This window comes from Mustela putorius, unplaced genomic scaffold (genome assembly GCF_011764305.1).
Source record: "Mustela putorius furo isolate JIRA1106 unplaced genomic scaffold, ASM1176430v1.1 tig00000695_pilon_pilon_pilon, whole genome shotgun sequence".
NCBI classification, from domain to species: domain Eukaryota; kingdom Metazoa; phylum Chordata; class Mammalia; order Carnivora; family Mustelidae; genus Mustela; species Mustela putorius.
Genome location: NW_025421447.1, coordinates 3097655 through 3110506, shown reverse-complemented (window position 1 = coordinate 3110506; position 12852 = coordinate 3097655). Strand labels below are relative to the sequence as shown.

The 12852-nt window shown below is 44.0% G+C and overlaps 1 protein-coding gene across 1 annotated transcript; it reads right to left on the bottom strand.

Annotated features, from left to right (window-relative positions):
* Nucleotides 1–5651: 5651 nt before the first annotated feature.
* MCL1 (MCL1 apoptosis regulator, BCL2 family member) lies at nt 5652–10993 on the bottom strand. The gene is made up of 3 exons (XM_004776787.3): nt 10194–10993; nt 9596–9843; nt 5652–8646 (listed from the first exon to the last, which is right to left on the bottom strand). The coding sequence occupies exons 1-3, from the start codon at nt 10879–10881 to the stop codon at nt 8530–8532; spliced, it is 1053 nt and encodes a 350-aa protein (XP_004776844.1). The 5' UTR covers nt 10882–10993; the 3' UTR covers nt 5652–8529.
* Between the last annotated feature and the right edge of the window lie 1859 nt (nt 10994–12852).

The following is a 12852-nucleotide window of genomic DNA, read 5'->3' as shown; positions in this document are numbered from 1 at the left end:
ACTCAATTTCACTCCCATAAGGTACCCTTTATCAAAATATTCAGTAATTTGGTCTGCAGTGATCCAGAACTTGGATGGCTGTAAGTGTTTTTGTTGTTTTCAAATGCCTTTCATGACTTGCCAGCATTTCAGGAAAATCCTATCTAAATTTTCTTTTTCAACCCAAAGTTTCAGGGAATTAAAAATACTTTCAAATGTATTCAGCATTTTAGCCCCAAGGAAATAATTACATATACATGGTCTTTGTTTAAGGTACGCTGTCATGAAACCTACACTTGGTTATTACTAGAGTCACAGCTTTTTCCCTTAGACAAACTTTATCGCTCCAAGTTCTGTCCTTAAAAGGAATGCAGCTGCATTTCTTTTTAAAATAACCTATGTCTGGGGTGCCTGGCTGGCTCAGTCAGTAGAGCCTGTGACTCCTGATCTTGGGGTTTTACGTTTGAGCCCTACATTGGGTACAGGGATTACTTAAAAATAAAATCCTTAATAAAATAAAATAACCTATATCTGGGATTGCTTACCAAATTCTTATTCTGTATTTGGAGTTTTTCTTTGATTCAGTAGCACTGATACATCCTACATGGCTCATCATGGGGAAGGAAGATACAGAGACCTTTTCTGTTTCACACTTGACCCCAACTACCAAACTCTATAAAGACGGGGAAGGGGTCAGGGAAGCCAGGGCAAGAAACCTTTCTCCCCATTATAACCAAGCTCCTCCAGAGCTGTTCCTTAAAGCTGAAAATAAGCCACCTCATTTCAAAACACACACACACACACACACACACAAAACATTTCATTTCGACACGAAAGTTATTTCCCTCTTTCTGTTTCTCTGCTTTGCCTGATGAGGGATTTCTGAGAAATGACATGTCACCTCCCACCACCTCAGTCTGCAGTTTTGTTTTTCGAAATGAAGAGAGAGAGGGTTAGAAGAAAGGCGTATTCTGCCATAAGCATACAGTATTAATTCAAAACTTGACCACAAGAGAGAATTGCCCTTCCCAATACCCTTCAGCCTGGGTGGGCCCACCTTGCCTTAGATCTGGGCTTTCAGGGGCTAAGGAAATAAACAAGCTATCTTCTCAGGAAATGTCAATAACAAAGCAGTGAAACCTAACAGCTGCTCTTTACAGCACCCCAGCTGTCCTCCTCCCCACGGTTCCCACCAAGGGTAGGAGAAGGGTAGGAATTGCTCCAGGCAAACTCAGAAGTGGAGGTGGGAGCTGAGGATGGGGATGCATAGAGATTCAGGAGTAAAATGCACACGAAGCTAAGGTTCCCAGATAAAACCCCTACCTCCTCATGAACTCTGAACACCACTGTCAGATCAGCCAAGTAGGGGAGACTGAACTGGGTAGCAAAATTTTTGAAACCAGCTCCTCTTACTAGCAAAGAAACTAACTTTTTTTTTTTTTTTAAAGGGGCACAGAACTGAGGTGTTTCGTAATCAAAGTGGAAAAGTCATCAAATCCAGGATGAAACACAACAGTTAAATATTCTTTTCCTTGTCTGCTTCCTTGCCCGGCTTTCCCAGCACACCTTGTCCCAGGCTAACTTGAATAAACACACACATGTGACCACAGGAGGGCGGGAAGAAAACCAAGTGGGGGTGGCGAAATTCTGAATGGAATGCAGTCCCAGCTAGTTAGGGGGCCCTGGCTGAGACCTCTGGCACTGGCAGTGGATTTATACAGACAGAGAAGCCAAAACAATGAGCTCATGGGCAAGAATGCAGCCTGTGGGGAAGTCTGGGCAGTCAGAGCAAACTGGTTTTTTAACTAGGATGGGAATAGCTGTAATCGAGTCTCCCATGGGAATAGGATTAGAGAGCGTGGAGCCACCATTCAGTATCTTGGGGTCCAGTTTAATAACTTTTGAGGGCTGTCCTTTATTCTCAAAGTCTTCTGCAGAGAGCACAGCACTCTTGGGTCTGTATTCAAGTTGGTTGCTTTCCCTGGTGAGTGAACTACCTACTCTAGATGAGGCTCTTAAGACAACCTTACTCAAAGCAACTGGATCTAAAGCAGGTTTGCCAAAGCCAGCCCTTCAGCCAAGATCCAGCGATAGCTGTGAGCCCAGAGACTCTGTGTACTCAGGGCTGCCACTTGAACATGACAGAGGAAACAATCAATGGCGTCTGTCTTTTTTACTTCCCAAATAAGCACAACCCACCCAGCTGTGTCATTTAGACCCAAGTCAGACTTCCAAGACCAAAGACACATTTTTTTTCCTCCACCAGTGTTTTTCACTACTTTTATATTAGACCCCAAAAGGAAGAAATTGAACAGATACTACATTCAGTGGCTATGTATGGTAAAGGGGAAGGAAGGCAGGGAGGGAAGAAATGAGAAGAAAAAAAATTATCTGCATCTCCCCACCCTCCCCCTTCGCTCCTGGAGGTTCTTTCCTAACACCATACTTTTGTGCATTTTGTTCCCTTTTCATTAAGGTTCAACCTAAATTTTTTTTCTTAAGATTTATTTATTTTAGAGACAGAGAAAGGAAGCATATGGGGGAGGAGCAGAAGGAAGGGGAGAAATAACTCAAGCCAATTCTGTGCTGAGCAGAGCCCAGTGTGGGCCCTAAAAATGTTTTTTTGAGGCCTTGACCATATCTGCTTCCAGAAGTGGTCACCCTTTGTCCCACTCCTTATCTTAGAATATCTTTATCATGGCACTTTATGCAATGTATTCTATTTTTGTCCATGGTTGTCACTCCTACAAGACTGGAAGCCTTGACATCTTTTTTTTTAAAGATTTTATTTATTTATTTGACAGAGAGATATCACAAGTAGGCAGAGGGAGGCGCAGAGAGAGGAGGAAGCAGGCTTCCTGCCCAGCAGAGAGCCTGTTGCGGGCCTCATTCTGAAGACCCTGGGATCATGACCTGAGCCCAAGGCAGAGGCTTAACTCACTGAGCCACCCAGGTACCCCTAAGCTTTGACTCTTGCCACAAATAGCTTTCTCATTCTATGGTTTTGTAATACAATCAACTCTTCAGGCACGTATCTCGAGAACAAGAACCTTCTCTAACATAATCAATCACACTATAATTAAAACACACTCAATTTAACACTGATACAGTACTGTTTAACATATTGTCCATATTAAAATTTCCTCAACTGTACACATGTCCCTTATAGTTTTCATCTAGGATCCAATCAAAGATCGTTCTATCATTAGCTGTCATGTTTCTTTCCACTGTTCCCTATTGTTTTTTTAAAGTAGTCCCATGCCCAATGTGGGGCTTTAACTCACAACCCTGAGATTAAGAATTGCATGCTCCACTGATGAGCCAGCCAAGCACCCCAGTTCTCTACTTCTCTTTCTTGAGGAAGAATTAGTCCCTTTAAAATTTCAGTGTCCAACTGTGCTTGGTAAACAGCAAGCAGTCCACTACCATGTAATGAATAAATGAAGAGACTCCAACGAACATCTGGCTGCCTAGAGCTCATTAAATGTCCCAGCTCATTGCAGAGTTGCAACATTCTTAAACTACAGTAATCCTTGAACAGGAAATGAGAGCAGGCAAAGTGAGTAATGCAGAAATACACCATGAAAATGGAAACTTGGAAGGTAAAATCTGGAGTAGTATCCGTGGTCCTAACAGGTTTCCCACCAGTCAGGAACAATTATTCTATGCAGGTAAAGAAAGGAACTGCAAAGGGAAACCAAGTATAGTGTGGGAACAAAAGCCTGCCACATGTATTCTTTTTTTTTTTTACCTCCCAAGAATCATGAGTAAGGAACACTGAATTCTCAGGGCAATTGGCTGACTCAGTTGGTAAAGCAGGTGACTCTTTATCTTGGGGTTTAAGATTTGAGCCTCATATGGAGTACTGAGCTTACTTAAAATATTTTTAAAACAATGTATTTAAGTAATCTCTACACCCAACATAGGGTTCAAACTCATGACCTGGAGATCAAGAATCACACACTCCGGGGCACCTGGGTGGCTCAGTGGGTTAAAGCCTCTGCTTCTGGCTTGGGTCATGATCCCAGAGTCCTGGGATGGAGCTCCACATCGGGTTCTCTGCTCAGCAGGGAGCCTGCTTCCTCCTCCTCTCTCTCTCTCTCTCTGCCTACTTGTGATGATCTGACAAATAAATAAAAAAAATCTTAAAAAAAAAAAAAGAATCACACACTCCTCTGACTGAACCAGTCAGGTACCTTACTTTTTTTTCGTTAAACTAGGCTCCATGCTCAGCCTGGGACCTGAACCCACAACCCTGAGATCGAGTTGCATGCTCTATCAACTGAACCAGGTAGGTGCCCCCAAAATTTCAAAGTCTAAAAAAAAACAAAACAAAAATAACCCCCCAAACCTCCACTGAATCCTCAGATGCCTGTTCCATCTGCATTCCCAACCCCCATCTTCCCACATGCTACACATAACTAAGATAACTCTGAAACTACAAAGTTGGTCCAGTTAAATTTTCAAAATCTTGAAAATGAGAAGCCTTTGAACAGTGTGGGAGGATTCAAGAAGACAAGTTCTGTCATTGAACAAGTGGGGCCAGAAAGAACTAGGGATAAATTAAGACAGCAGATCATTCTGAACTCCAGGAATTAACAGCCCATGCTCTGAGCATCTGGCTGGAGCCATGCAACACACCAGTTGTGCAAGTTATTTCCCTTTAATTTTTGTAAAATATACCAGCTGTCACAACTGCTTTAACATTTTCTGAAAGGAAACAGTATGAAGCAAGAGCTCTAAAGTCACAAAACAGGAACTGAAAGACAAAGTCTGGTTGTGTCAAACGAAGGAAGTGTTGATTACTTTGACTCCCTCAGTGACTCATGTTACCTAGTTACCATTTGAGCCAATGTTCAACTACAGAACTGGCTTCACAGCACAACCTACCAATGGAGCGACTGCACTGCACAGAACTCAACAAGGGCCCAGATTTACACCCTTGGGTCCAATGTTACCCTCCCTCCAACCCTCTGTTTAGGAGTGCACTAGTGTGTAACAGCTCTGTAATGATAAAAAGTTGCCATCTCCTAGTAGTGAGGCTCCAGAAAAAGAGGGGCTTCCAAGCAGAAATGAACTTCTAAATGCACAAAAGCACAGAATCCTGTTTGTACTATTAGTACAAACTAATGGTGCTCAGGGCTTGAAACCAATATGCAAACTTCACATTTGCACATTTCCATGGTGATTCAGCTCCATTTCATGGTAGCTGAAAATAAAAAAGACAGGATAGGGTTTCTGAAATTAATGTACTTATTCTCACCTTTGTTTTGGGGAGACGAAGAGGGAAAAGTACCAAGAACCTTATCAAAACCCTTAACTGTGGGTACTAATTCTTCTAGCTCCTTCATCTAAGAAGGTGGAGATGGGGAACAGAGGAACCACAGTAATGAATCAGCTCATGGTGACTAAAAAACCAGGACAGGGATTTTGGCTGTTAAAATGTATGAATTACAGCAGTTAATACATTTCAAAACCCAGTACCTCTAATTTGAATGAAGGAAGGGGTTATTTGGAAGGGAAGCATCCTTTGCTCTAAAGCAAATCAGCTTTATGAGGCTTTTGCTTGTTAATTCACCTGTTATTTATTTACTCAGCCGGACTTCCTTAAAAGGCTTGTCTAAGTGGGGGAAGGAAGACAGTCATGGATTAGAAAACACCCGTACCACACCTTGCATTTGAATAAAAGATTTATTATTTTCTTCTCAGGAAAAACAGGAAGTTAGGGAAACACACTACATTTTACAGCCCACATTAATTTGTAGTTGGTCCTAACCCTTCCTGGCACAGCTGTCAACAGCATTAGCTGTCTTAACCAGAACCAAGGTGTTCACCCCCAACAGAGTGTACATGGGTACTAGAGGATTGCATGTTTTTCCCTGAGAGAAGCATAAGACAAGTTGCTGAGAGCCAGCTTTCCAAGCAGCCCCTCCCTTTCCATTCTGGAGGATTTGCTTGAACTATGCAGCTCGTCAGCACTTAGAACACGTGCCTCCTCCTCTCCCTAGAAAACTACCCACCCTTCCCTAAAGCACTTGGGCTCCCTAAGCCCTGAGAGCCCAACCCAAAGTTTCAACTAACATCCTCCTCTACATTTCAGCAGTTAACACCTAGTAAATAGGGAGGTGGGTTCCCTAAACTCCTCCAATTTACATCTATGTGCTTATTTCCACAACTGCATATGGGGAGACAGGCCTTTTAGTCACCTTCACCAGATTTTAAGATTAATTAGAAACTACATAAAGTGCTTTTAGGTCCTTAGAGATAAACCTGACATAAATAAATGGTTCATGATCAAGAATGATAAATACATAGGTAAAAATAGCTCTAGCTAGATGACCTTATGGCTCGATGATGGGCAGGCAGGGCAATCCTTCCCTATTACATTCTTAGTCATTTTATTCATACCTATTTTCATCTGGAGTCCATAGACTAAAGGTCATGTTCTATGGATGAAGCTTTCAAATGACCCTAGGTCTACTATAGAAGCTTTCTTCAGTTTACCAGTAGCTTTTATGTAACTCTTTGAGGTTTAACAGAGCCCGTCTCTATGATTTTAAATGAGCATTTTTGAACGCAAAGGAACCTACAGAAAGTCACATAATTTGCTGTCCCTTCCTTTGAAAATTCCTAAAGGGACTTTTAAAACTCCCCCCTCCCCGCCCCAGACAGGACGAAGCAACTGAAAAGGTACCAATCCAAGGAAAAGGGACTCCTCCTACCACGTGACTGTTATGGTCATGGCACCCACTGTACCACCACATCCCAAGAATAAAATTCATTAAGGATGAAGGTCTCTGGTCTCCTGGGGTGGGGGTTTAGGGGCTTACGTAGGGTTCATAGTGCCAAAAATTAAAAGGGCTAGTAAGAGTTCAGGGATGGCAGGGTAAGGGTATTAAGAACTGAAATAACTATCTATAGAGGGAGAATTAAGCAGCAAAGACAGAAAATAAAAGTCAGGTTCAATAACATGTCAAGTCTGAAATCCAAAGAGATGCCAATACAAAAATCTGAAACAAAGTTTGGGAATCATTAATAGAAATGAAACATAAGTATTTGTTTTATTCATATACTAGGCTTAGACCTGTGTTTAAACAAGCAAGCCTAATAATAGCACCATGGTTAGAGTGTAAGCCTGCTTTTCCAAGTCATCATTTTACAATTTATTAAGCAAACAAGGGATCAAATATCTCTCATCCACTGATGTGATCTTTTTATATACATACTGTTAGTAAGTTCCACTTGGAACAGCTGAAAATCTTTTAGCAAAAGTTTTGAAGATGAGCTCATAAACTCAATTTAAATTTCACCAGTTAAATTAGGTCAAATATAAGGAACTCAAGTGAGTAGCTACTCACCAACCAGAGCCCATTATTTTGTAAGTTATCAGCCCACATGTGCCCCTGCCCCAAACTTAAACTCCACTTTGACTCAATTATTGAAAACCCGCATGTAAGGAGGTGAAAAGGAAGAATTTCCACTCCTCAATTTCTCAATCCCAAGTTTAAAAAACAAAAACAAAAACTGAGGAATACTTACCAACCAGATAGCAAAATTAAAGTCTGCATAGTTATGAATCAGTATTGTTCCATTATAACCAAGTTGTGTACAACTCCACCAATTGGTTCTGTATACAATCTAGAACTGACCAGGACAAAATTTAGAATAGTAAAGCTGTAAGAAATAGATTCCTAACTACAGAAGTTGTAAATTTTCAAACGGGTATGAAAAAACTAATGTATTTCGAGACTCTTCATCCCTTTACATTTCAAAGAAATAGACTTTCTGTAAAAATATATACAATTTTTACAGACAATACATTTACAAGTTGTTTTTGCCTTAAAAATTGAGGATATTCTCATATTTGCAACTCTGATTATTGAGCCTTAAGTCAAGTATTCTTGGCCATTACTAGGCTAATAAACTAAACCACTCAACCAAGCCAAAGTAGAACAGGTATAAAAGTCCTGAACACTTGGGACTTTCCATTCAATAAGTATATCTGGGAAGGCTAATTGCAGAGAAAAAGCTTCCCTTCACACACTGTTGTACAGTACTGAGGCTTCTAGTCATAGTTCTATTACCTGTAGCTTAAATCCATTTTATACAGATCAATGCCATTGTTAGTGCTTCTCTTTTAACACTTTAAGAAGTTAATGAATTCAGTGGACATATTTATTGGACTCTATGACTAGCCTGGCTACTGGCCACTCTCCTGTTCTAGACAAGGAAATTAAGTCTCTTCAACCCTACCATCTTCACTAAATCTAAAAGTTCTCCTCTATGGCCTCCCAAAGTTTGCCTGTTGCTGAAACTGAACTTTGCTTCTTTTAGACAGTGACTCTTCAAGGGGGACTACTTTTCCCATGTATTTATTCCCGTTAGCCATAATCCTCTTGCCACTTGCTGTTCTACGTTGCTGGAGAACTCTCGGAGGTTACAGCCTGGACAGCTCTAAGTCCAACTTCATAAATACATTTGATTTCACAGCAGTCACACATGGTTTTGTTGCCTGGGGTTGGTTAAAAGTCAGTTATTGCACTTAAAAGGCTATCTTATTAGATATGCCAAACCAGCTCCTACTCCAGCAACACCTGCAAAAGCCAGCAGCACATTTCTGATGCCACCTTCTAGGTCCTCTACATGGAAGAACTCCACAAACCCATCCTAGAAAACAAAAAAGAAAAGCACATTTTCAAGTATGGGTTTCCGCTGGCTTAAAAACACTATTCATAAAGAAAAGAATTTAAAAAATCTAAAGTTCTGCCCCCCTCAAAACATAATGAACCAATTATTTACCCAGCCTACAAAAGACACATTCATTTTGGGGGGGGGGGTTGCAGCGCAGCTCTCAGAAATTTAGTTTACTATTATCCTCAAGTGACTAGTTTTTTTCACAATTTGAATCCACTGAAAAGTATCCAGTCAAATTACAATACCAAAAGCAAAAGACTCAACACCCTACAGAAAACCGGATTTTTAAAAAAATTTTTTTAAAAAAAGATTTTATTTATTTATTTGACAGAAATCACAAGTAGGCAGAGGCAGGCAGAGAGAGAGGAGGAAGCAGGCTCCCTGCTGAGCAGAGAGCCCGACGAGGGACTCGATCCCAGGACCCTGAGATCATGACCCGAGCGGAAGGCAGCGGCTCAACCCACCGAGCCACCCAGGCGCCCCAGAAAACCGGATTTTTTTTTTTTTAAGATTTTATTTATTTATCAGAGAGAGAGGGCGAGAGAGCAAGCACAGGCAGACAGAAAGGCAGGCAGAGGCAGGGGGAGAAGCAGGCTCCCTGCGGAGCAAGGAGCCCGATGCGGGACTCGATCCCAGGACGCTGGGATCATGACCTGAGCCAAAGGCAGCTGCTTAACTAACTGAGCCACCCAGGCGTCCCCAGAAAACCGGATTTTTGATGAAACAATTCAAGTCGGTCATACACACTATCTCTGTGAACTCACTACTTAAATCAAGGTTAGGCAAACAGAGATCCTAAGTTAGGAGGCTGAAACCTGAGTTGTGCATCCTAAAAAGCTTTAGAGAGCCCCAGACTTTCTCTATAAAATCCTTCATTCCATTTCCACTCCAAAACCCCTCTTCAACCTTAAAACAAACTTACCCAGCCTCTTTGTTTGACTAGCCAGTCTCGTTTTGTCCTTACGAGAACATCTGTGATGCTTTCTGCTAATGGTTCGATGCAGCTTTCTTGGTTTATACTCTTCAAGTGTTTGGCCACAAAGGCACCAAAAGAAATAAGAGTCACAATCCTGCCCCAGTTTGTTACTCCGTCACTGAAAACATGCACCATCACTCGAGACAAAGATTTGACATCGTCTTCGTTTTTGATGTCCAGTTTCCGAAGCATGCCTGAGAGGAAGAAAAGCATGCAGGTTCTCACGGCCTCCTTTGTCTAAACCAGGGCATGATTTGTCCGCCCACCCACGGCGGGGGAAATCGCTATTTGGGGTCTATAGAACTCAGTCCGACCCCAGTTGAAAACTGACATCCCACCCTTTCCGGGCTTTGAACAGAGCTGCCATTTCCAAAAGAATTAAGATGGGCGGATACAATGACTCACGGCCAGAAAATTCTGGGTTCAGAAATAGATTACGAGTCATTTCAACACAGACTTGTTTTCGGTTTCCACCCACCTTTGGTGGGTGAGTCCAGGGACAGGTGAAAAAAGGCAATGCAGCCTCGGCGACTAACCCCCTTACCTTGGAAGGCCGTCTCGTGGTTGCGCTGTACCCCGTCCCCGACCCGTCGGAGGGTCTCTAACGCCTTCCGGCTGGCAGCCCCAGGCCCGCCCAGTGGTTTCGCGTCCTTGGCGCCCGTTGCCTGCTCCCGCAGGTACCGAGAAATAATCTCCAGAGACTGCCGGTACAACTCGTCTTCCTCCTCCTCTGCTGGGGGTGGCGTCGAGGGCAGTGAGCCGTCCGTGCAGGGGCCACTGCTGGCCTCCCCCACCAACTCCAGCAAAGGCAGGACAGCAGGCCTCTTCCCCAAAGGTTCCGGCTCGTACCCATCCAGCTCCTCTTCGGGCGACATGATGGCGTCGGCAGCTGGGCCTTCCATCTCTTCAGGCGGCGACGCGCGGTGGGTAGGCTCGAAGAACAGCAGCCTCGGGGGGGTCGCGGTGACGTTGGGGCCCTCGGCGCCAATGGGCGAGGGCCGCGCGACCCTCCGGGCGTCCGGCGCGAGAGTGGCCGGGGTACTCGCGCCGGCGCTTCCGCCAATCACCGCACCGGCTTCCCCTCCCCCTACCTCCCGCCGGGCCGTGGCCTCCTTCCCCGAAGCCAAAAGCCGCCCTCCCGAAGAGGAGGCGCCCCCGGTGCCGGCCCCCAGCCCGGCCCCCCCACAGTAGAGGTTGAGTCCGATTACTGCGTTTCTTTTGAGGCCAAACATCTCAAGCTGCCGACGCCGACGCCGCCTCCCAGGTGAGAAAAATGGGGGATGAGCCTAACTCCTCGGTGGAAGGAAGCGGAAGTAGGACTGTGAGAGGAGCTTCTGTGTCTTAGTTTTAGGGCCAGTCCTATGGTGGCGTCAGCAAGTTAAAAAAAAAAAAAAAAAAAGTGTAGTCCCATAAAAGGGGAAAGGGGCGGCAGCTTCCGGAGGTTGCGCACGGCACCTCACCGGCCGGTAGAGGTAGGGGCGGGGCTTAAGGGCTGGGCGGGGTCTTCCGGCGCCCGAGCGGAGCGCGGCGGGTTACGTAAGGGCGGCGCGGATGCTCTGGCTCTAGGGTTCCAGTTTTTCGCAGGTGCGGGTGTGGGCCTGCTAATGGTTTCCTCGCTTTACTTCCCAAACACCTGGTTTCGAGCCCCCGCTGTTGCTCTGCCGCAGAGGCTTTTTTTTTTTCGGTACTAAAGTCTTAACCCATTGGATCACTCGGAGATTGAGGAGAGGGGATGGGACAGTTCTGGCACGGCTGGGGAGCAACAGTCTAGCTATACGGGTCCTTAGGGGCACTGTTGGGGACCTGAAGTTATTTTGCACAACCTTTGCTCTCAGTGCAACATTGTTTGGAGATGGGGACGCTCCAAGAACTGCCCTATGGACCATTTATATGTAAGTTGACTAAATGAAATTGTTCTGCCCCTGGTACGTTTTATTCCTGCCTCCCTACTTGTTTCCTCTCATCCCCCATCTATGCTCCACGGTCTGTAGTTATTTATGTGTAAGCCTTACTCTGTTGGCACCTATTCCGAGACTCCGGACACCTTTTATTTTTTTACTAAGTATGAGGCACTTTTGATTCTAGGGGTAGAAACCTCTTGAGGATAGGGATCCTACTTGTGTGCCATATGTGTGAGTTGACATTAAAGGAAGCAACCCCTTTTTTTGTTAAAAACGTCTGTAGAAATAATAATAATACCTAAAATTCAAGAGCCAGGTGATTGAGGCACATAAGCTGGAAAGGTGAGCAAGGTTCCTGTTCCCCAAAATATCACAGTTTAATAAGGAGATAGGGAACCCATATCCCATAATTATGTATTTGGGCAAGAACTAGAACCATGGGGATTTATAATATGTGGCAGAGAGGATGGAGAGAAATATCCCGTGGTTATAATGAATAAGAAATGGTTTCTCCAAACTGGTGCAGCCACTGTGGAGAACAGTATGAAGGTTCATCAAAAAACTAAAAATAGAACTACGCTGTGATCCAGCAATTGCACTATTAGGCATTTACCCAAAGGGTATAAAAATACAGATTCAGAGGGGTGTATGCACCCTGATGTTTATAGCAGCATTATCAACAACAGCCAAACTATGGAAAGAGCCCAAATGTCCATCAACTGATGAATGGATAAAAATGTGGTAGACACACACACACACACACACACACACACTGGAATATTACTCAGCCATCAAAAAATGAAACCTTGCCATTTGCAACAATGTGGATGGAGCTAGAGTGTATTATGCTAAGTTGAAGTAAGTCAATCAGAGAAAGACAAATACCATAGGATTTTTTTTTAAAGATTTTATCTATTTATTTGACAGAGAAAGATCACAAGTAGGTAGAGAGGCAGGCAGAGAGAGAGAGGAGGAGGAAACAGGCTCCCTGCCGAGCAGAGAGCCCTATGCAGGACTCGATCCCAGGACCTTGAGATCATGACCTGAGCCGAAGGCAGCGGCTTAACCCACTGAGCCACCCAGGCACCCAATACCATAGGATTTTACTTACATGTGGAATTTAAGGAACAAAACAGATGGAAGTATAGGAAGGGGGGAAAAGGGGACAGGGAAACAAACCATAAGAGACTTAATGACAGAGAACAAACTGAGGGTTGATGGAGGGAGGTAGGTGCGTGATGGGCATTACAGAGGGCACTTGTGACGAGCACTGGGTGTTGTGTGTAAGTGATGAATCACTGA

Excerpts from the sequence above, each read along its gene's own strand:
- MCL1 (XM_004776787.3), bottom strand. The coding sequence starts at position 10,881 with ATGTTTGGCCTCAAAAGAAACGCAGTAATCGGACTCAACCTCTACTGT. Across the intron at positions 9,844-10,193 it reads CCACGAGACGGCCTTCCAAG|GCATGCTTCGGAAACTGGAC; the intron begins GTAAGGGGGTTA and ends TCTTCCTCTCAG. Across the intron at positions 8,647-9,595 it reads TAGTCAAACAAAGAGGCTGG|GATGGGTTTGTGGAGTTCTT; the intron begins GTAAGTTTGTTT and ends TTTGTTTTCTAG.